Here is a 24,913-nt window from a genome sequence, read left to right on the forward strand (position 1 = left end):
ATAGAAACTGTTTCTTTACCATATTACCAACGGTAAATGAGTCAAATAAATATATTGAAGAGAAAACTGCTTTTTAATTCATAGGAAGAACATTGAAACTAATGGTTAATATAATAATAATTTATATTCAAACGAAATTACAATGCAAAATCTAGACCATCGCCCCGTGGTAAGGCACTTCCTCTAATCACATCCATAAACTTTAATATTGTACTGCACTTACAATTAATACAAAAATGTTTTGTAAAGATCAGTGTCAGGTCATATTGTATCTTTGGATTATCAATAGCGCAGACCAAAACATACAGATAGGATGCATTTATCAAAGTATGTTTATAGTAAAATATCAACTTTGACACTCATGATAAGTACTATTAAAATTGCAGTACAATATTTAAGTATTCACATCCATCCTTACAAAAATCCTACTTAATAGTTTTACATTGTGCATACCTGTGCAGTTTGTCAAACGTTATAACAATCCAGGTTAAATACATTGGAACCTTCATTTCTAAACTAAAAAATAAAAACTATTCAATGTTTTCTAATGTTCACATTATTGTGAGATTTTTTTGTACAATGCCAAGCATGTAATTTACACCATTTATTATTACATACAATAAGCATTTGATTCACAATTCAGATTTCAACATATTAATTTTATTACTATTTCAAATAACTTCCACAATAAAACATTGATAAGTTCATTATCTTAAAAAAAACTTTGGATTACAAGTTAGTAAAACTATACCTACTTTCGAAATTACATGAGAATAGTATACACTTTATTAGTAAAGTTTAGAAGATAATTAAATAAATATATCGAACTTGAGATTCTAGAGTTGATAGCACACTTATTTGATATAATCCCTAACTATTTTATCTTAAAACTAGTTGATTACACTTTTAACCAGGGTTCGAAAATATCCTTATGATATATATCCGATATATTTCATAAATATAGGATATTTTCGAACCCTGCTTTTAACATTGAACACTTTAGGCGAGTGAAAATGGATATAATAAACTTTTATCAATTAGTAATGCATGAATGATAAACTATAACATAGATTATACATTTATTAGTAATTCACCGAATGACTAGACCTAGCTTTTAGGCTACATATTACAGCACATTAGCAAAGTTTGGCATATTTGAAACCTAAAGCTCACTAAATTTAAATATGGAGTGAAAATCTGCCTAAAACTTTAATTATCAGCAACAAACAGTTTTGGCAATTCAGATTCTAACCGGATGACTCTCACGATTGACGTTAATCGCCAATTATCATATGGGTTTGGGGTGTTCTTTGGAGAATATGACTCAGGAGGAGAAAAGGTACTGTAGTAGGAAATCAGTTCATGAGACTGATCACCATCCAAATCTGCAATCATCAAAGACTTTTCCTGATACTCCAAGTCTGGTTGGCATAGAGGTAAAGGTGCGTTTGTGTCTACCGGCCCACGGACACATATTTGCACGATGTCAGTCTGACTGACATTCACATTATGAGTCTGCATTTTGTCAAATGAGACCAACACTATCCTCTCTGATATTTCATGAACAGTGAAATTAGTATACTTTATGAATGAAGCAATAGAAGCTACATCTATATTGGACTTGTAATAAAATACATCATTGTAGTTCTTTGGGCTCTGATTTTGTACATTGTATCGTACTTCATCGAGTTTTTGCACACCTTTATTAGCATGGTGTGCGCTGTTCCACTGTCATAATTTTAGTACAAAGCCTCGTATTGAGTTTGCAAAAGCAAAAGAGCTAGGCCTCATGGCATAAACATGGCCAGCAGTGTACTCCCAGCTGGCATTTGTTGTGCCATTTCTTTCCAGAATCAGTTTCAAGTTGACCCTGCATGAATTTGGGCACTCCCCAGAGTTTTCAACAATCAACTGTCCTGGACCATTGGTGAATGTCTCCCGTGTGTTCCCTATATTCCTCTTGAGACTCAGGTTTATTGGCTTACTGACAGAAGTTCTGGATGCTGTATAATTTGTTGATTTGTCAAGTTTCAAGAGTTTTCTATACAGATTTGGATAAGATATAACTCTTACGGCTTCTGTTGTTCCATTTTTGCAGATGTATGTAATTGTGTCTGACTCAGTAAGTAATTTGACTGATAAACAATCATTTATAGACATGGGTTCACCAATTATGTTTCCAGTGGCACCAGATACAATCAACAAAGAATTATGGTTTGTGTTTGGGAGTACTGTTGCTACAGTCAACAGATCACTAACTTTGTCTTTGTCCATATCTTTCAATAGAATGGGGAAATCAATTGCTGCAATATTCAGTGTCTGTCCATGTTTGTGGATATTCCAGTAATAAGTTCCAGATAAGGGATTTAGAGCAGCGAGCATACCTTCTGACCCTGAAACTATACAGTCCTTCTGGTTGTCTCTGCTCACATCAATCAGGTGGCAGTTGATTTCAGTTGGGATCCTATTGTCTCTAGTGTACCAGCCCACCTTGCCAGAGTTCCCAACGATTAATAGCACACCATTTACATTGTCGTGTTGGTAATTAGATTTCTCGTCTTTCATATGATTTCCTCTGTATATGAATATCAGGTTTTTCGTGTTTGGTATAGCCCCCTCTACAACTTGGACGGCACCCGACAACTCTATTTCGTCGTACGGAAGCTCCCAGCTAGTTGTTTTGTCGTGCCACTCATTGACGCAGCTACCGACCTCGGAACAAGGTATCCCCCATAAGAAAACGACCACAGTTAGCAAGCACACCACGATCGAGGTGATGAAGGCGCATAGACGCGGGAAAGACATCCTGTTGGACACATCAGACTGCAGGAAGCTCACGTTATCCATCGTACTTTCGACTGTATTCATATTGGTGTTAAACTCGTCCATGTCACTCAAACTGTAGTTCTTAGACGATTGTAAACCACTGTTGAAGTCCAAATTGTTGCAACTATCAGTAGCTTTGATGTGAACAGCATTATCCAGCTTGTCGTCTTCAGATTCAGAGTCCGACAGTATCTGCTTCAGTGGCGCGTAGTTACCGCCGTTCCCATTTGCGGACATGGCGTTTTTAGTGGCAACCATCTAATTATCTTACATCTTTTACGATTATTAATATTAATGAGTCAAAATACGATCTAATAATGAAATAGTACTACAACAAAATAAAATCAATAAAGTCGCACACAATTACACAAATCGGCAGATGCACCACAGAACGAGAAAGAAATCAGCTTTTGACAGCTGTCATATGTCATATTTTTTTGTTTAGGGATGTACATCATCATTGTTCAGTTATATTAATTGAAATATCGATATCAATACATGATATTTGATGATATCGTATACATATAATAATATTCTAGTCATAGTCATAAATTAGTAATTATGAACTGTTTTTTTTTACTTCATTAACATCAAGAGAGACATTTTAAATGACCTCGCCGAACTCGAGTATAAAAATAGTCTACCTGCTGTATTATAATAATTTATAAGTATGATTTGAGCTTATTTACGTGAATTATTATTACTTTGTCGACCGTTTGGTGTAGTGGTTCAGAACGGACTACTATGCCGAGAGGTCCCGGGTTCAATTTATTATTATTATTTTTATTACATTCGTCGCGAAGGGGTGCTTGTTCCCAACGGCCTCATCTACCGTTCTGGGACTTTGGGCGCATTTTCAAATGCGTGGAGACGCGCGTGAGTTTCAGCATGGGCATTTATATTATCTTGGAATCATAACGTATGGCAACATTATTCATACTTAATTAATTATTCCTATAGTTTCAACATCATTTTGTTTCTTTTATTTATATGTTAATTAAATAAAATTTAAATCGATTAAATTATTACAATTGAGAATGTTACTAGGTTATGCAAAATCACTTGAAACCTTTTTAAGCTTTTACATATACAAATACATTTGTTTTTATTTCATTCAAAAATACCAAGTAGTTATGATTTTATAGGCATTCAAAGTTCGCTTAAATATCCAGTCCCGCCGACGGTCACGTGACCCCGCGTGACGTACATTCACAGCGTACGCTCACTAGAAAACGGATATAAACATACTTAAATACATTTTTTTTTTGTAAATACATACATATCATACATATTAATACCTAGACCCATCACAGAAATCAAAATTGAACCAAACCCAAACATGACGTTTTATTGCGAAGTACCTTCCAGCTCTATCATCAGACCCTGATTACTATATAGAATTGAAGTACTCGTCAATACAAAACGAACGAGCCCAAACTCGATGGAGTTAAGTCGTTTTATTATGGAGTTCCTATGGCCACCTTCCAACTCTATCATCAGATCAACTCTATGTCATCATAATATTGCATGGTCATCCAAATTACATGTGTATGCGAAATTTTAGCTTAATTGGTTGTCCAGAAGTGGGTCTAATTTTAGCTTGCAAGATTCCACCCATACAAATTTGAGCCAGTCGCTGTATTATTATGACGTCACGCGCATAAAATGGCGGGCCGGCCGCCGCCCGCACCTTTAAAATTCAATATCTTGGAAACTAATTGACGTATCGAAATAATTCTTTCACGTGTATTTTTTATTTTTAACAGAGAATACAGAAAGCTAAAAAACAAAATTAGTGAACATTCTTCATTGAATGATACGAAAGATTTAATTGAATACTAATATTCTACATCCCTATTGAGGAAGAAGGGGCAAAGGCGTTGGTCTTAAAATGCCTACGAACTGCTACGCACAGACTATCTTCAGCTAAAGTTCCGCCAAGATTATTTTCGTATTTATTAAAAGCTTAGAATAAAAGACTCCTACTTACTAGTATTTACAACCCAGTCGAGATTACTGTGCACCACGCTACGCGTTCGTACCAAAGCGTCGATATGACGTCACATCGCCAGGTGCGCAGTTAACTCGACTGGATTGTCAGTGTTATTAGCGCAATCGTACGAATGAAAAAATAATGATTATATTCAACAAAATATTAACGAATTCAAAAAGAAAAGTGATATTCACCAAATTAACGCTAGAAATAAAAATAAATTGGCTATACCCGCTTTTAGACTTAATAAAGTGTTTGCCACTTTTATGGGACAAGGTATCCATTTTTATAACAAAGTCCCTGATAAATATAAAGAGCTACCGTATAATAAATTTAAAGGTATAGTTAAAGATCACATGCTTAAAAAAGCCTATTATACAACTCGAGATTTTCTTAATGATAAGTCATCCTGGGAGTAGGATTATGGTCCTCTCATGCTCGCACTAAAAAGAATTAAAATGAAAAGTAATATTGTATAAACTAATAATAATTTCTCAAATGTTATAGTGTCATGCTTCTCAATCTGGACTGTTACTTAGCTTTATTATTAGTTTTTTTTTACAGAGATAACTTGGCTTTGTCATTCTCACTAAAATGTCTCTGGGGTGGTGGCGTAGTGAGGCGGGTCGTTACATTCCCTCTAATATGGTCGAGTGAAGCGATGGCTGGTTCACTCGTCATGTCTGTGAACAGGCGCTGCTTTCGGGGACTGGTCAATCCAAGTTATTCAAATTTATGTATGCGAGTCATTTCTACTAGTACCTTAATATGTAAGTCTAGATATTAGCACGTCACTACCTTGTTTAATATACCACGCAATCTTGTATACCTACCCATTCTTATGATACACCATACAAGAATGCATGGTAAATTCAGTGAACTGCTCCTGAATCGAATGAATGTACCTACTACTACTATTTCTATTTATTTATATTAACCGGCAGACAGTGGTGACTGAGTTTGTTGCGGCGCTTCTTCTCAGCACTTGCCAAATGTTGGTCTCGAAGCGCTGGTAGGGTAAAAAGATTATGAGACATGTAGAGGCTCCTTAAGAGCATATTTTATGACGATTTGTAAGAACTATTTATTAGTATAAACAAATAAAGAAATTTTGACTTTGACTTTGATTACGCAAAATCCTCTTTATTTTATTTGGCTTACTTGTTGAACTTTAAAATCTTCACACAACTTTGCGTCGTTAGTCGTTTTCATATTCTATGGTTCATTCTTATAAAATTAACTTCATTAAAATATGTAGATGCAAAGGACGAAAATAAAATGCGTATATTTTTAGGCAGAATGTATATTTTGATTTTTGTATTGTATGTATATAAATTATTTGCAGTTCTTTGATACATTAGTCTACAAACATTTAAACACAAGAATTCACCTATTATGTCACACTTATTTAATTGGTGCTTTCCCCTTACAAAATGGTATAAAAATAAATTTGTTTCACAAAGTAAATAATGTACCTATACATTTATGAAGACAGGAGACATGACACAAAACTATTTTCGAGGCTGATTTTAAATTAACATAAAACACCAGCAATTCCAATTATTTATACCATGAAACTACATTCTAATTGAGATTATTTAAGGTACAATTATTAAGTTTACCTTACATTAGTGAATATCACTAGCTATAGTATCACTATTCTTCACCATTCTATATTATTGTTACATCATTACATACACCAAAGAACCATTATATGGTTAAAAATTTTTGCGACAGCTATTCAACTAAACTAATTATAATTAAGAAATAAATAGAAAACAAAAACAAGAAATATTTACATGGTCAGCCTCAAAAATACATCAATATATCCCTATGGTCAATTACATGGTTGTTATATTTATTGATGGCACTTGGTATAAGTATAAATTAAAAGAATTTACATACTTTACATGGGTGCCTGGGAACTTGAAGTGGTGGTGAATGAATCAGAAGACTTAATACAAATATAGGAACAAAGATAAAATAGCTTGTCACATATCTGTGAATGGATAACCCTAATGCTTAATCGAGAAATAAATAAAATAAAAATATAACTCTATAAAATATTGTGATGATTTCTTAAGACAATGGACAAGATAGGCATTAGTGAACATTTTACTAACATAATAATATCAGGAGGGGCGCTCGTCCGCTCAGTCGTTTATACAGCCGATATAAGTCCTGGATAGAATGAAATATAATTCAATTTGCTTCAAATTCAAATGAAACACAAGGATCCTGTCATGCTCCAATTCAGCTAAATCTTAGAATCGGCCAGCTCATATGAACGACTGGAAAGACGAGCACCAATAGAGAAGACATTGTCACAGCGGACATTCAACGAATCAGTCTTGCAATATTTTCACAAAACATCTCTATATACAGACACAGAGTTGACTTAACAAAAATAATCTGCGTAAACATTCCACTAAATACCGTAGTTGAGTCCCATATTGAATACTTACGAATAATACAGTTATAATTTAAACTATTCATAAATTAATTCGTTAGTCGGTAGTGAAAGGAGCCGGCCCTTCGCACTAGCATCCTGTGCTAGCGTACTATACAATTTGTACAAATTAAATACAGTATTATGATCGCTACAGTTTATTCTAGGATTGACTAAATAAATAATACAGATCAGATCGAGTAGGGGTACTCGCCGAGATAGTCTATGAGAGCGGAGGGGAGAGGGAGCAGTCTGTGTTTGGGTGCGCACCATAGTTTGGGTTGGAGTGGATTGGAGTCCAGGGCCTTATGGAGGGCAAGGCGGGCAGCGTGGAGGAGGGTGGGGGGGCTGGAGCGAAGGGGGCTGGTGAGAAGCACGGGGGAATGTGGGCAGCCGTCGCGGTCCACCCACATGGTGCCAGCGCCGCTGGAGCGCTCTCCCGCGCGCGTGTAATGCTGCACTAGCTCAACTACGCATCGGAACCGCGGCATGTACTTCGCTAACACCAGGTCGCAGTCTAACCTGGAAAGGAAAGGATCTGTGAGTGATGGTCGCGAAATTAGATTCACTATAAGCTAAGGCTGGGTTGCATCTTACTTTAACTTTGACGAACGTCAAAAATCGTCAAACTCCATACAAAAGCACCGGTTAATGTTACGGTTAAAACAAGAACAGTAAACGATCGCGAAACTGCCTTTAATAAACCTAAGTTTAAGAAAGTTTCTAGATAATGAAATCCAGGCCTGTAATTAATAGATTTTTATACAATCACTAATTTATCAAAGATTTTTATCATTATTAACATCACTTAATTCAGCTAGATGATAGATCATAAAATTAGGTATTTGATTGAGAAACATGAAATCAATTTGATTCAATTTAATTGCAACAAAAATCTAAGCCTAAAAAAGTAAAGAATACAAAAATCTTACCTAAAGAACCCATGCTCGAAGTGTAACCGGACAGACGTAGGCCCTCGGTCTGTCTGGACTGATAGTGAGAATATGAAATTGCTGTCCCCGGAGTTTCTGAGCAGGAACGCTCCTATACTGGCTTCTTTTAATAAACTACGTGCACCCTGTAAAGAAGGAAAACAACATTTTAAAGATATACATACTTGTCCACAACATTAATAATCAGATACCATAAGCTGACTGATAAAGATTTTTTTTTTTAATTAATTTATAGATTAGAGAGAATTTAATGATGAAAAAGTTTTTTAACTGGGCATTATGTAAGCGGATATTCCCATTGATATTAAAATTATCATGAATGTTATTAAATTAATTATTCGTACAGTTTTAAAAAGATAAATCATACACAATTAGCAACAGGCTGTGCTATGGTATAATTGGTTTCGCCAATAATATCATGGATGTCCTGATAATGTCACCTTCGCCTTGCTATTTATATTTAGAGTGACATTCAGAATGAGATAAGTTACATTATGGCAGTCTTGTCATACTGATAACAATTTAATTTATATTATTTTTTATATCTTTTCATGTTTATTATTGTACGCCAATGGATAAAAACTGGCAGCACCACATTTTTGAGCATTGTGTATTATTTTGGTTCATAGTGTATTCAAGACTTTACACATTCATATTATGAGTAAAAGTATTCCGAGCGTTTGATAGATGGCGCCACCAGTCAGTGGAACTACTTTGTTCAATCAATTTTCAGTGATTTTCAGTAGAAATGATATTATTAGTGATTTTTAGGAAACTAAATGCTCCAATCAAAGGTATGTAATAAGTTCAAAAAGGCCATTATGATTTGTTAGTTAATGACTCATTCTCAGTTCATAATGCAACAACCAAAATTAGTGGTAGTATTTAATTGACAATCCACATAATGCCCCTAGTACTTATCACTAATAAAATTAAAGCAATATCACCAATATTTAGAAAATTATATTAAAAGAAATCAACTCACCTGCCAATCTAAATTCCCGTAGTACCACCCTGATAACCGTAATGCTTTGTACGTGTCTCCTAATCTTGCTCTTAAACTGTCGTCGTATGGCGGTAGAGGGGTGCAGTACGGTGTGAAGTATGTTGGTGGGAAGAGGAACGGTGATGCGACGTGCATCTGTGGTGTTGGGGGGGCCTGCCGCTTGCCAGGGCACGCTGCCAGGGATACGCGGAGCTCGTGCCTGCAGTTTGGGCATGCTCCCGACCAGCTGCCGATTGGTACACCGACTTCCACGCATGCATCTGTAAAGAAGAGAGAAATGGTTATTCGTTTTGTTACAAAATGTAATAGATTAAACAGATTTGTACATGGATTACAGATACAAAACTACATTTAACTAGCATTAAAGTAAGGGAAAAAGATTTACTGTCTCTTTTAAGTAAAGGGAAATATTGAATAATTTCAGTTGCATAAAAATGGTAAGTGGACCACAAAGCAGTTTGCTTATTTGACTAAATAACTAAACATTTTCAATGTTGGGTACAATGACTTTAACAAGAAATTTTAAAATAATATAACTTTTTGAAAGTAAAGTTTGAGTTAATTATACTAAAAACTGTCATGTTTAATTTGATTCCTAGAATATTAAATTAACCTTTAAAAAACTTGCAACATCATGACTCTGCACTCAGTAACCAGTTTTAATGAAATTCGCCAATTGCAGTAGTGGTAAAATATGCATATAAAATTTTCACAGCGTAATAAATAATGAAAGCAGTATCATTATGAGAAACACTTTACGTACATATTTATCCTCTGTTATCAGACCAACTAAAATTAGATTCAGGCCGCTGATAGCGAAAACGCAAAATAATGCTAATGAATCAACCATTAATGTTTTACTGAGAAAAAGAGAAACTACTGCATTATGTTTGTATGTGTACAGAACTACAGATACTTGAACAAAAAAGTTGTTAATTACTCGAAATCTATTAAAAATACTATAAAGTGATCATAGGTGAGTATTTACAGCCTAGATTTTGCTTTTAAACAGAGAACAAACAAGTTTAAAACTCTTTATAAAGTTTGCATAACCTCGAAACTTACTCGGTACATGTAACCTCGCCGCTAAAGTCATATTCAACGAATTAATTCTGCTGCTTGTCCTTTCTATCACACACATTTGTTGTTCACTCTTTGGTGGACGTAACGCTGATCCACCCGCCTCGTTTCTAGAGGCCACGATATAAATAATCCTTCCACAACAGTCTTCCACTAGTCTACTTATCCATTAAATTATACACACGCCATGTATCACCAATCAAAAATTATCGAAGAACTTTTATACGTTGCAATTAAATTATGACTCAAAATACCCTTGAAGAGTTAGTAATGCTGTATTTACAAATAAACCACGAATTTCCAGGAATGTCACAACATGTCACAAACATTGAACTGTCAGATATGAACACTGCACCGTAATGATGGGAATTCACTAGAACTTCACTAATATTATAGATGTAACGTGATATTTTTAGTGTTCTTTTTTGTAAATAGTTTTGTCACGTAAAAGTTACTTTGCTTGTTGTGCGTACTGTTTTAGCTGCGAAACGACTGTTCGCTGTCAGCGCGACGCCACAATTACTTGTGTGGCGCGTCTCGGCTGCCGCTGCCGTGCGTGCCTGCCGCGACTTCACACAGAGAAGAGGGGGCGCACTCACACAATGAGCGAGGACACGAGCGCGCGGGCGATACAAAACTCGAACGTTCAACTTCTGAGAAATTCATTCACAATAATCACTAGTTATCTAGCCATTCGCTTTCTTCATTGTATTTGTTGTAGCTAAATAGCGTATCTACCGATTCTTTGGAAAATATCATACTAAATAATAACTTAAAAATATTTTAGATGGTATTTTTATGTTTAACTCCTAATAATACCTACATTCTTCTTTGTAAAAACCACAGCACTTTTTCAAAATAAATAATTATAACATTGCCAAAATTCAAATTAAAAAGATTCTCTAATTAAGGTGTCATAGTCAAGATTCTCATAATACTTTTGTATTAAATAAGTTTGTACTTTGAACCAAATTATGATTCTTAGTACTTTGGGCGCCTAGGTTATACCAAGAATCTAAACGTATGACCCGGTTACTTGAGCGAACACACGTCGATGCGTGTAGCTGTAGTCACGCACATCACAATAAGTACCCAATGCTTACGTCGTGTGTCGCTTGTTTAAAAAATCTTTGGCACCCGGGGCGGCCCCCCCCCCCCCCCCCATCATAATATAAATTATAACCTAAGGCACCCCAGAATGGCACCCCTGTCATGACATCACGACCGTCCTTGCCATGCAGATGCGGCAGTGAGTACTAATCTGCGCGACTTTTGTCACCCNAATTATAACCTAAGGCACCCCAGAATGGCACCCCTGTCATGACATCACGACCGTCCTTGCCATGCAGATGCGGCAGTGAGTACTAATCTGCGCGACTTTTGTCACCCCCTGATGCTTGGCACCCGGGGCGGACCGCCCCCACCGCCCCCCCCTTACGCCGCTACTGATTAATTACATAGTACATAAATAATTATTGATTTATTAGTAAGTAGTAGATAATAAACTTGATTACTTTACTTAGTCATTAACGTAATTCTAGATGTTAACATTTAAAATGATTCATTTACGCTTTCGTTCGTATATTTCGACTATTTTTGTTAGTGTAAGACAATCAAAGTGTTATGAATTAATTTCCAGTTATTCCATTCTATTATGAAGCGAATTCATAGCTTGAATTTCTAATATACATTTTTTCTTCTATTAAAAACAAATTCTGAATATAACCCCAGGTGTTCGATTCGCATTCGAGTGCGGCATGCGAGAGCGAGTTCCCCGTAGTGCGATTATATTCGGCGTTCTTGGAATCCCATACCTGCGTCCGCGCAGCTTTCACAACCATCTGCCGGCTGTCATTGGCGCACACTCCTGGTACGCAGCTGCGTGCGCGGTTTGTGTGAATAGCTCCCCAACGAAATGTTATGACATGATTTAGGTATGATCACATTGTCAAAATCAAAATAATTAAAATGTGACTTATTTAAGAAATTAATCTAGTTGGTAGTCGGAGTCACTATAACTAACAACTAGATTAATTTATCATTGATAACCCAAATATAAAATATGTCAAAAAATCAGCAATGAATAAATACTTGTCACAGTTCTTTAGGCAAGTGAAAGACGTGCCCCCTCCCTAAACTGTCACAAAATGACGTCTTGTGAAAAAGTCAATTAATCATCTTTATGGAACTTAAAATTTTGATATTATAATACTGTATGATATTATTACCGTGATATTAACATCTCTAAATTTTCAATTTGAGATTTTAGGTAAAAATATTAATTACTATTGACAATATAATTTTACTATACCTAATATAATTATATCTTTTGATATTTTCGTTATTACCTAACCGGAAATCCGATAAGGTGAAAACAATTAAAAACTATAAACAAGTTTAATTTTCACAAATAATATCGTTTTAGAAATTTTAATACCTATTCGGCTTTATTAATCTAAGCCTATTCGGTATTAATATTAAGTCTGTGGTTTAACTTGGTTTAACAAAGCTTGTTCGCCGTAGTGAAATCGATGTTTTAGAAAGGTCGCAACTCGCAATCCCACCGATTCGCGGTAAACCAACGAAACGAAACCAGTTTCAATTCTACAATGCATACCGTTTATTCTCGGTACTACTTCCGAAATGAGCGCGAGCAAACACTAATGTAGAAAGCATTTCCAATGAGGGCTAAGTGATACTAAGAATTGGGAGTGGTTTACGAAACTAAATAACCAAATTCGACCGAGTGGGTTGCTGGTAGTTCAATTTCAAAGTGTACTGTACCCAAGTACCTACCTATGTGTTTGCTAATTTTAACACTAAATAAGAACATAATATTGTTGCTTTTTTACGCTTAGATACGAGTAGGTATAATTAGGAGGTATACTAGAGCAGGTTTCGTAAGTGAGAAGTTTGATAAGTACACATATTGAAACCACCAATAAGTATTACTACTTCATTAAATTTTTGAAGGATAATTTTTTAAAGGGTGATTCAAGATCAGTCCATTTTGCATTTAGCAGCAGGTATTACTCAACTTTTTAGAAAAACATGTGATAGTTAAAAATATTTCCGAAACTTTTAGATGCTCTGCTAGCGAGTAGGTAGGCTACTAAATAATATTGTAACTCAAAATAAAATTCTGAGAAACAAAACAACAGCGAGTTTAAACGGAATTTGACTAAATAATCTTGATGCTTTATACAAAATGTTTTTTTAACAATGGCGTCTGTTTTAACAGCTGTTGTTGGCCGCAAATTGTTAAAGTAAAGTAGCTGCAAACAATTTAGATACCTACTGTTATAATTGTATTTTAAATTAGGTTACAATAATATTAGTTGTACACTTTTCTATTATGGATTCAAAACCCTCGAATTAAAATAAGTTACTTTATATTGTTGTTTTATCTGTAACTAAAAAAATACTTTAAGCCAAGTCAGAGTGTAGCAACGTTATTGGGTATCGTTGGTTTGTAGACTTTAAGCTCTAAAATGGACTTAAGTGCTAATTACAAACTGTGTTGCAAAATAATTTCTAATTACGATGTGTCACTGCCCCAGTGGCTCGCGTCGGCGCGTGAGTCGTCGATAAATGAATTATCGCGAATGGCGCTTCACAGAAATCGCAATCACCGATAGTGTGACGCGTTGATATGTGAGAATTAGAACTTAACGAATTTACATTGAAACTGAAAAATAGGCAAGTCTTAAGTAGGTACAGTTAAAGTTTAATTTTATATTAGGTATTTATCAGTCGTGTCTAGCTTGCTACTTTATCTAAGTCGTACTTAGATAGTATCCGTAAAAATGTTATCGAAAGTGACATTACAATGCATTTGCATATCTACAAATTGCAGGAAACAGTAGGTACATAATAACCACTTACGTACCTATACGTACATAATTACCTGCTAAAATTACAATACCCTAGCTACCTCCTTTCTTTATCAAAGCGGATGACTCTTTTTGACCTCAGAACCTCAGTTCGACGAAGTCAAATTGCCTTGACTTATTCTGTCGTTTTTACATAAGTAAGTAGGTACGAGTAGTTATCAGGAAATTTTAAAGCTAACATTTTGAAATTTAAATGATGTTTACCATTGTTTTCTTACTTGATACAGCCACTAGCTACTTTTGTATTAATTTCATTTAGTGTTTAAAAAATCAAAGTTGTAAATTCGACTGTACCGTTAAAAAAGCACATTTTACAATGCATCGTAGCTGTCAGTCATATTTAATAATTTTCGAAGTACACGCGTTAATAAGTAACAATTATTTTCAGTACCTAGAACAATAATTTCAACGCGGGCGCAGATATCTGAGAAATAGCGAATAGAGAGTTATTCTCGGAAAGATACCGTCACTCCGAGGAGTAGCGCGAAAACCGACCAACTCAGACTTGGTGGTGTCATTTTTTACATTCATGCTAAAGGCACATGGGTTTTTTTGCCATAAATCTTTTTTGCCATAAAAAGAATAAATGTGGAGCTTTGAAAATTTTTTATTTGCATTAAGAGCGTTTACGCGAAGCGCGGCGTTTCAAGGGGCATCATTGGAAATGATTCGCGCGCGGCCTTTTTTAATAGTTTTCAAATGTTTATAGCAAAACAATAACAATGAATTAAATATCGTTTCAAAGTAAATATTTTAAAGAAGATGTTGTTTTATTATATTAAGCTATTTTTATGTTGAATAAAGGAAGAATATTGGTGAAAAAATCACTTTGATTTTTGGGTATTTCACGTTCTTTTAATTTGTGATTTCTTATTGTAAAATGCTTAAATCTAAAAATTTTCTAAGATAACTATTTGCCCAAGGATCTATGCTATAGGATTTAAATGTTTGTTAAATCGTTTTCACAGTATTTTTATAAAAATTTCAGCTTGTAAACTGACGCTAAAGTGGAAATTTACAAAACCTGTGTGGACTTATCTTGATAGAATTCTTAAATCTAAACTAATCGCAATATTTTCTCAATTAACTATTTAGACGACGAAATTGCCTAACTATTTATGCCTATAACATATTTGTAAAATGTTTATAGCAAAACAATAACAATGAATTAAATATCGTTTCAAAGTAAATATTTTAAAGAAGATGTTGTTTTATTATATTAAGCTATTTTTATGTTGAATAAAGGAAGAATATTGGTGAAAAAATCACTTTGATTTTTGGGTATTTCACGTTCTTTTAATTTGTGATTTCTTATTGTAAAATGCTTAAATCTAAAAATTTTCTAAGATAACTATTTGCCCAAGGATCTATGCTATAGGATTTAAATGTTTGTTAAATCGTTTTCACAGTATTTTTATAAAAATTTCAGCTTGTAAACTGACGCTAAAGTGGAAATTTACAAAACCTGTGTGGACTTATCTTGATAGAATTCTTAAATCTAAACTAATCGCAATATTTTCTCAATTAACTATTTAGACGACGAAATTGCCTAACTATTTATGCCTATAACATATTTGTAACTTGTTAATGATTGTAACGAGTTGAAAAAGTACTGTTTTTGCGCCAAACGGCGTAAACGCTCTTAATGCACGTCATACTAGGATTATTTGATAACATTACTATGAAATCGTAAATTATAGTTGTAGGCATCTGCTTATATCGGCACATTAGATAATGTGCCGATGATATTAGGGTACTTCTCATTTACACTCAAATTTGATGGTCACACAATAATAGTTCATAAACGGTATAAGTTATAACAATACCTTTGAAATCAGATGATAAAATATCTATTTAGCTACATACAAAATAAATTTTATCGTAATAGAAGCAAAAATAATACGATAAAATCACATGAAACGATAAAAAACGGGGTCATTTTTCGCGTTCTCATCGTGTCACACCTTCGGTTGCAATGAAACATTTGGTTACTGCATTCACAATTTTCATTCAATTTGTGTGTAGCATATACTAAAATCATCGTAATTAAATATACTTTCCACACAATAGTAAAAAAAAAATCTTCTTATAATTATTTTGAATTGAGAAAGCGAAATACGTTGGTCACACGATTTTAGGTACCTAAAATTTTGAGTAATAATACAAGATTGCCGTTAAACCGAACACCAGCAACCAATCACAGCGTTCTATTCGGTTAACGTCAGTCACGCTTCGACCATTGGGGAGGTGAGATAGATCGATCGTCGCTCCGCGAAAAAAATAAGTAACTTTTGTGATTTTCCATAGACATACCGTCGCTTGCTTGAACAATATTTTCTACCTCTAAAATTTAAACAATTTAATTGAAACTTTGCCATTGAAAACTTAACATGTTAGACTTACTTGTGTAGTATTCGACTTGAACCGTTAAATTCAAATTTAAGGATAATTCATAAAAAACTAAAATTTTCGTCACCTTCGTGGCATCACCTTCGTGGTGTTTTATACACGAAGGTGATTTTAGGCCACGAAAGTGATTTCTTGCTTTGGTTTATTTTAAAATATAGTGACTGGTGTTTATGTTTTTACAATATTTTAATAACTAATAAATTATACGTGGTAAAGTAGAGATCAGTACATCAATAAATAAATAAGGGCCTCGTATTTTTGTTGTTTGTCTGTGTGACTGTATATATGTCTGTATATGTGACTGTGTATCTGTTTGTAAGATAAATTTAATCTGAAGTTTGAGTTAAAAGTTGTACAACAAAAATACGAGGCCCTCTGGCCTAAATAAAAAATATATTTTTGTTGAGGGACTGATAATCAGTTAGTTTTTTTTTATTGAGGTACTGATAATCCGTTTTTTGGTTCTTTAGCATTTCAGAATGCCACCAGTGTCACCCTTAAAACCAATTGCGTAGAATCTTGTAACTTAGTAGGTGACGTAATCGGTAAAATTTTATCTTGTATTTAAGTAGGTACCTATTTATATTATGTTATTGCTATTTATCTATGAAAATATATATGATTTATAAACACTTAGGAGTCATTTACAGTAGTAAAGTTTGAAAAAAATATTGCTGTGAAGTACAGAATCACTTTCGTGGCATCAAAAAATTCAAAACGTTAAAGCTTCCAAACGAGACTCACTATTTGACTGATTTACTGAGAATACAATCTTCACATCAAGCGCTACAATTTTTGTTTACAAAAAGTTGAATTAAGTTAGAAATAAAATTCGCCACGAAGGTGACGATGAGAACCGTGGCGATGAGAAATACCCATTAGTATTGTACCTTTTTTAAGAGCTGTCATGGGTAATACCAACTTGGATAACCAAATGCAAAATATTTACTGCAAAATGTAGGCAGGTTATGAGAGATAATAGAGATTTCAGGGATTTACCGGCAACAAAATAAATAACACATATTGAAATCATTTTAATATGCCTGATCAGTTTAAATTGATGTTGAAATATTTCACGAACCTAATTCATTTCCGAGAGATAAATAATATTTAGCAGATTAAACTAAAGACATCAACAGCTTGGACTAAAAAAATCGTAAGATATTTTTTTGCATTATGAAAAAGTATGCACGTTCCACAATTAAAAAAACAGATTTTATCAAAGCTGTCAATGACACTGGCAGCCTACGCGGGTTTTCGCAACAGCCTGCGCTTGCACAAGCATTCGGAGAACTAACTCTTCGCACGAATCGAGCGGTAATAACACCAATTTTAAAGTATTTTAACGCATTGCGAAGTTGATAATAAAAAATATTTTTATCTAGCTTCCATCGACTCTACTGAAGGTAAGTTGACATTTTGATCGACATCCACAGAATGTAGAGAATATTTTATTTACTGCTTTGCTATGGTTGAAAATTCCAAGATATTTAAATTAACTACATAGGTACCTACTATCATAAAAAATACTATAGACAGTGGTTATCTAGCCACCAATACCTAAAACTTTATCACAAATAACAAGAACCCACAGTCTGTTATTGTAATCATTTAATGTATTTAAATAAGATCCAAGCATTTCCAGGAATCATGGATAAGACTGGACTTGATAAGATAAACGGATCAGCATTTTGATATCGTTGCATAAATATTACAAATCGTACGCGAAATGTAAAAGCACTCACCAAAACAATGGCGCATTACGCGGAATAGATAAAATTATATATTCCGTGAACACGTGTGTAGAGTTTTTATAGTGGATCGCAGTGCGTAATAATAGAGCAAAGATTACAATAGACTAGCGCACTCGTATTTCATGTACGAATTTTTTAAATAAAATATGTATTGCGAGAACTACACCCCGGAAAACCTTTTATTTAATTATTTTTTGACAAACACCGAAACTAGACTCATGAAGTTTACAAAAATGGCGCGAAGATATTTTTTTCGCGCTAGTTCTTGACCACAGATTAAAGAGAGTAATCCTACTCAATATTATCTAATTACTCTGTACTTACTCGTATGTATGAATTTGTTAAAAAGTCGCAACTTTCAAAAACGTGTCCAAATATTATTACATTTCGCAAATAACCTCAGCATTCCGTTTCTAAGTAAGTAGGTGGATGTTAAAATTTTAATGAATGTACATTCGCAGAATCAGCTTCATAAACGTGTAGCCGATAGTCTATAAAAAGTCTTGATTGGTCTCGTCGTGAGCGGCGAGTTCCGAGAACATTGTTATATTTGTCATTTAGGCAAGGTCCGGTACGGTCATCATACGCAATACCGGCAACTGCAGAGCGTTGATTCCGTATCGACAAGTAACGAGAATCGAAAATCAATTGTTTTAATTGAAACGAAAAAAGTGAGAGCTACGAAGGACTAGTGTTGCCAGGTCTCTCGATTTACAGGATGCAAATCAAATGTCCCGATATCTCAACGATAATGATGAGGTATAATGGTTTTTGTATTATTCCTATAGGTAGGTACTTAGGTAGGTAAATAGAAAATTAATGCGTGATACATTTCGTTGTTATGATGACTAATTTATTTTTACTGAGGATTTATGATGATGATATGTGCAAAGATATCGACAAAGATGTGCAGTGACTAATTGGATGATCGTTGTTTGATTCAAAGATAACACAATACCTACTGCTAAATACTTTTGGTGCTTGCTAATTTTCTATGACTAGTGTAAACTATACATTGTCATCGTGTCTCAAAATTCAACTATAAGCCGGCGCCATAGAGTGGAGAAGGTCATAACAACTTGAGGAAAAATAAGGTGTTTTTTTCTTATTTTCCTAAAGTTTAACTAGTAAGTTGTCCTATTTAGGACTAGTTAAAAATAAGAAAAAAAAATATCTTAAATTTTTTTCATATTTTTCCCGCCCTACGGCGACACTCGTTGAATTTTGGGACACGATGTATTGTGCAGTTGTAATATTTAGCGTAGTGTATCACTGGTAGAGATGATACTTATACATTTTAATTTCTTACAAGAATAGTATTTCCAGAAATATTTTATTGGTGGTAAAAATAACCACCAACGCCCAAGACGTAAAAAGAATGTTAACATAGGTAATAAGTTTGTAGTGGCACTCCCCTGTGGAACCAAAGTCAATTAGGGCGCAGATTCCCCGCACCGCAACTTAATAGAGTGGGAATCTCAAAGGTTCACTCCCCTGCACTTAGCTTTGTTTCAACACGCTTCCATTTCACGTCGATATGGACGCAACGTATGGACTTGTGAGAAATATGAGAGCGAGCTAATGCAACTCAAATTCGCGCCAGCGAGCTAATGGTTGACAGCCTTAAGACATAGAGCGACTGAAATATTCTCTATAATATTTATTAAACATCTTCGGAAATTATATTTTCCTATGAAAAATTAAGTTTGGAAAGCTTACTCTAATCTACTGGCTAAAAAGCTTGGCTCTACAATATCTGCTTAGGCAGTTAGATATTGTCCGATTTTGCTGGACCCATTCCATTGATACCCATTATATCTTATTTTATTTTATTTTATTATATTCTGATATAAAATTACAATAAATGTATTTAACAGCGCGAGCGGGACAGTCAAAGGAAAATATCACGATGGACTTTACTAGTGCTTACAGAGCGCGTGCAAAGTCACTAGCAAATTGTATCTGTTACAGTATCAAGGTTCTCTCTATGAACAACGAGTGCACCTTGGCCTAGCACTGACCAGTGACCACGACTGATCATTGTGTACTCGATTGTACCGAAGTCCGAACTAAAAATCAGCTCTACTTATTCGTAGTGTTTATATGATTGGAATGATCAATGTCATGTCATATTGGAATGGTCTACCTACTCGAAGTCCATATCAAACCCAATTTTGTCAATAGAATTATAAAAGCCATATTAGCAAATGTAGTGCGTTTTCGCCACTTCATTTGCAAAAATTGGTGCCAATTAAAATTTTTTTTTCTTTCAAAAATCATGTCCGCTGCTGGCATCCGCGTATTCTGCTACGAACTATTATTTTCGGTAACTAACAGTAACAAACAACGGTTCAATTAATTCGTTTGTGAATAGCCGAGTTTTGAAGCTTCATAATATGTCGGAATCACACGTTCCATTTTTGGGACGCTAGTGAAATATACCATGAATTACCATGTATGGATTTTTGTTTTAGTTACGTGCAACAGTGAAACTCGCTAGTGAATACTCGGCATAAACTGCTTTTATTCGTTTTTCACCTTCACTGTTGCAAGCCAATCAACTGCAATTGATTTTGATTGCGTAGGCCAGTGCTCTATTTAACTACGATCTGTGGGTTGGTCTTCAATCTCGATTGAAACAGCTAGGTAGGCATTTATCTTTGATAGACTTAATGTTTACGTAGTAGATAAAGGCAAACTAACTTGTATCAATATTGAATTAGCTGGGTCAGTAACTAAAGTTATGTCTATGGAATTTCTACTAAGAGTTACTGATATTTCACTTATATTTAAGAAATGGAAACCCCCTTATATTTTACTCCTTTTTATTCGAAAATTAACTAAAATAACATTAAAATTACATTGGTGTGTACAGGGTAAAAGATAAAGTAAAAGACAAAAAAGGATAAAAGTAGGAAAGGGTCGTTTTGTGGTAGGTTGCTATTGTATTTACCTGTCTAGTAATAATACCTACCTAAAGCTTATTAGGTATTACTCATAAGATTAACAAGTATCTAATCTGATAACGATAAAGTCTTTTGTCTAGATAAAATTTTCACAAAGTAATAAAAATCGCTACCGTGAGTTACTCAGAATAAAAACGGTTTATTAAACATTCACAAATTTCTTCGTGAATAATTTATTAATTTTTTTGGTTTACTCAGTTGTTCGCATGAAAAATGTATCTTTCGACGAATTTATTTATTTATTCAGCACAGCTCGACAACTTTTCTCATTTGCGTAGGGCAACTCCAGCATCAAGTTTTCTTATTAAAAGTTTTTCCGAGCTAGCAGCGAGCGTGTACAATTTGTGATGCCGTGGTATTTCCTGCAGGTTTGTAATTATGTTCGTTAAAATGTTGTTTAAAAACATTAGCTTTGAAAATGTAAGGTGACTGCTGTCTTACCTGTAATAGTTTTATGCAGTAAGTAAATAAACTCTCTTTTCTGGACTGGTTTTAACATCAGAATCGGAAGTCTTATGGTGAGTTGAATCACCTTTTAATTTAACCGTAACATTAACCAACGCTTTTTGAGTTTGACATACTTTTGACGTTTGTCAAAGTTAAAGTAAGATGGTATCTCAGCCTAAGTGATTTGTATGTTAAAGGATTGGCTACACTAAATTAAAAAAAAAGTAGTTAACGTTACTCCGGAAATCTTGCGGAGCTACTTCCTGGTCTCCGTGTTTTGGTTCAATCTACCTTTGAGAGATATGGATGGATAAATTATTCGGATAACGTTATGAAATGGTGCCTTATCGTCCACACAAAGCAGCAGTAGTAGAAACAGATTTAGATAAATATGTAGTTCCGTTGAAATGATTGACTTCAGTATTTATCGCAAACTCTACTAACTCTACTGCACTGCTACAACGACATTTTAAAAATAAATCAAAAGAGGGTTATGAATCAATTATTACCGTTACGTTTTAGTTCGCATTATTAATATACCACACGCAAATAGAAAGTATACTTGGAAATATGTGTCATGGCATACCTGGTTTCCAGAAACAGCCTAGTTCTGTCGGCCTGACTCACCGAAGGGTGAAGGTTGGGTTTAGGGATGCCACCGCCACAAAAAACTACACTGTCCATAGATAATAACTTAAAAAAGAAAGAAATTGTCCTTTTGTTATAATTATTGCAAAAGATAACTTGCAATTGTTATAGTATAAAGAGGAGCCTACGTCTAACTTTCTAAACAGTTTTCTGCTTAGCTTAAAATCATCTGCGTCATAGTTCTGTGTATAACTTTTAAGTAGTTTGCACAGTATTTTGCCGTTGTTGCCAAACAAGTACATACGACCATGTAGTTACGAGATCAATTTGCAGTGATTGTGTCAATCATCATTGTAGCCCCCTTTTCCGGAGGATGGAGGATGTTATCGTTTACCAAGTGTCATTATTTTCGATCAAGTGCACTTATTCAATGCAGTTTTTCTCACCAGTTAGTGAACTGATTTAAACGAGCCGTGGTTTTCTTTTCAAAAGTTCGCTAGATAACTTCAAATACGTTTCACCTTAATCTGATCTTCAACTTTCAAATCACCTTGCGTGCATTAGTGGGATTCCTGAGGCATGCAGCTTATCATCTACCAACGCCATTGAGTCGGTCCATTCAGTTTTAGTTTCGGTCGGCGTGTTCGCTGCGCGTGCGCTGTTATTCGTTCAACTTGTTTTGAGGAATGTTATGGAGGCACGCATGCGTTAGTTCAAACTTGATTTAGGGCAAAATTGTAAATAAAGCTATCTTAAAGTTTTATGTGTTTACGTTAAGTTAATTAAACTTTTTCAAATATAAATTGAAAGCCTGTCTACAAATCGAATGAAAAAAGCTCACTGGTTTTGACTAAATATTAATTCGATACTTAAATCTTTTTTGCATGAGACATATTATTACTTTGAGCTTTTTGCACTTGACAGCCCTATTTATATTCACTTCGTCGACCAACCGTTTTATTTTAGAAGACCTCGCGTAAAAATAAACGCGACTTTTGCTTTGTTTTTGGCCTCAGCCTTACTCATAACGTATATTTTTAAAACAATGATTATCTCGAGGTTATCCATTTAATGCTTTCCATAAACGGTATTGATTCATAAACTCGTTTAGGCTGGAAGATGATGATTGCTTCTGAGAACATATTCATATTTAATGCGCTGCCCAGCGGATAATATAAATTAGAAATTGCAGCCGGCCAATTTATTTACTTAGAATTCTGGTGGGAAGCCATAATTATGCAGGAATGACTAGGTAATTTCATTCTGAGATAGTTTATTAACTCCATTAAAGTTGAGTAACTTGCTAAAATGCTTAACTATTTAAATCTCAGATAGTTTTCAGGAATTCCTTTGCCAAGAAGACCTTTTGACTTCGCTATGGAATTCCTGAAAATATTATAATTATTTCGTCAAGGTTTTCTCGTAAACATGTGATTTATTTTATTTACTTTTATTTTATTTATTTATTAGGAATACCACAGCCGATACATAACATTAGATTTAAACAAATATTTTTCTTAAACTAATTAGGCCAAAAAAGTTATCCACAGCAACAACAAATTTTGCTTATCACTATCTAAAAATCATCTGTGTGTGTCAGTCAAAACTTGTAGAGATCCCCTAAATATTAAATTAGGTCATAGTGATACTCTGTCGTTGTATAAGTAGACCTGTCCCGATATAAAAGTAAATAGAGATCCGTCATTACTATTGATAGGTAAGAACTTAAGTATTTATGTCACTAAATAAGTAAGTTGTCCTATATTTTCGAGTATGCCGCATGCGCACTGTTGTCTTGGTTACCGATCGGCCACGATGCCGAAAATATAATCCATAGATTATAGAAATGTATAACTTATCCTTAAGCGAGTGGGAACACTTCTGCCTTCCCTGAATTTTTAGAGGGAAATTATTTTTAGCCAACTTTTTATGTTACGTTGTTTTAAAAATATGCGTTCGGCTTATGCTCTCACATTCCAAATAACAGGTAAATAAATAAATAGAACATCGGTATTTCATATTTGTGCTCTCTAAACTATTAAAATCAATTTCCTGGACTGAAAGTTTTATTTTAATGTACCTACCTATTATGGTTTCGGAGAATTAACTTTTTGGTTTAAACTACATTTATAATAGGCACTCACTAGAATTTTCAGTTAGGAAAATCAACTACGATATACACACTTAATTTTCAAGGCTCTCTACGTACCGTAGTGAGTTCTATTCCCTAATGGGACATAGGTAATAAGCAGAGTAAGTTTCAGCATCGAATATCTAGTAAACATCGAAGGCTTGCAAGCTTCATTCAGCCTTCATTCAAAAGGGAAATATGATTCCGTGTTTCGTTCTAAAGTACTGTCAGTCCGAGCAGAACTCGGAAGTCTATGGCCGGTTAAATCTAGCGATATGATTTGTGAGTTTTGACCTTTGTTTGTAACAACCATACAATAGAAGAATTTACGCCTTAGGTCGCGTAGAGCGTCACGCCGTAGGCCGTCACAATGCTTACTTTAGAAATGTACTACATATCAAGGTCTCCTTCAGACGTT

The 24,913-nt window shown here is 34.4% G+C and overlaps 2 protein-coding genes across 3 annotated transcripts in view; both read right to left on the reverse strand.

Moving 5' to 3' along the window:
- Nucleotides 1-195: 195 nt before the first annotated feature.
- On the reverse strand, nucleotides 196-3,235 carry LOC114354767 (uncharacterized). Its single transcript, XM_028307322.1, has one exon. The coding sequence runs from the start codon at nucleotides 3,082-3,084 to the stop codon at nucleotides 1,732-1,734; it is 1,353 nt and encodes a 450-aa protein (XP_028163123.1). The 5' UTR covers nucleotides 3,085-3,235; the 3' UTR covers nucleotides 196-1,731.
- Nucleotides 3,236-6,144: 2,909 nt separating this feature from the next.
- Nucleotides 6,145-24,913, reverse strand: part of SOCS2-12 (protein) — a 38,237-nt gene continuing 19,468 nt past the window's right edge. The window contains exons 1-4 of one of the 2 annotated variants that reach the window (XM_028307339.1): nucleotides 10,293-10,881; nucleotides 9,207-9,487; nucleotides 8,201-8,346; nucleotides 6,145-7,790 (exon numbers count right to left, since the gene is read on the reverse strand). In XM_028307339.1, the coding sequence (XP_028163140.1) occupies nucleotides 7,460-7,790; nucleotides 8,201-8,346; nucleotides 9,207-9,487; nucleotides 10,293-10,368 (834 nt within the window). In that variant the 5' untranslated portion in view covers nucleotides 10,369-10,881 and the 3' untranslated portion in view covers nucleotides 6,145-7,459. Of the gene's footprint in view, nucleotides 7,791-8,200; nucleotides 8,347-9,206; nucleotides 9,488-10,292; nucleotides 10,882-24,913 lie in introns of those variants that run through there. The other variant, XM_028307340.1, reaches the window with a different exon arrangement.

Source organism: Ostrinia furnacalis, unplaced genomic scaffold (assembly GCF_004193835.3).
Source record: "Ostrinia furnacalis isolate ACB-3 unplaced genomic scaffold, ASM419383v2 OfSCF2162, whole genome shotgun sequence".
Taxonomy (NCBI): domain Eukaryota; kingdom Metazoa; phylum Arthropoda; class Insecta; order Lepidoptera; family Crambidae; genus Ostrinia; species Ostrinia furnacalis.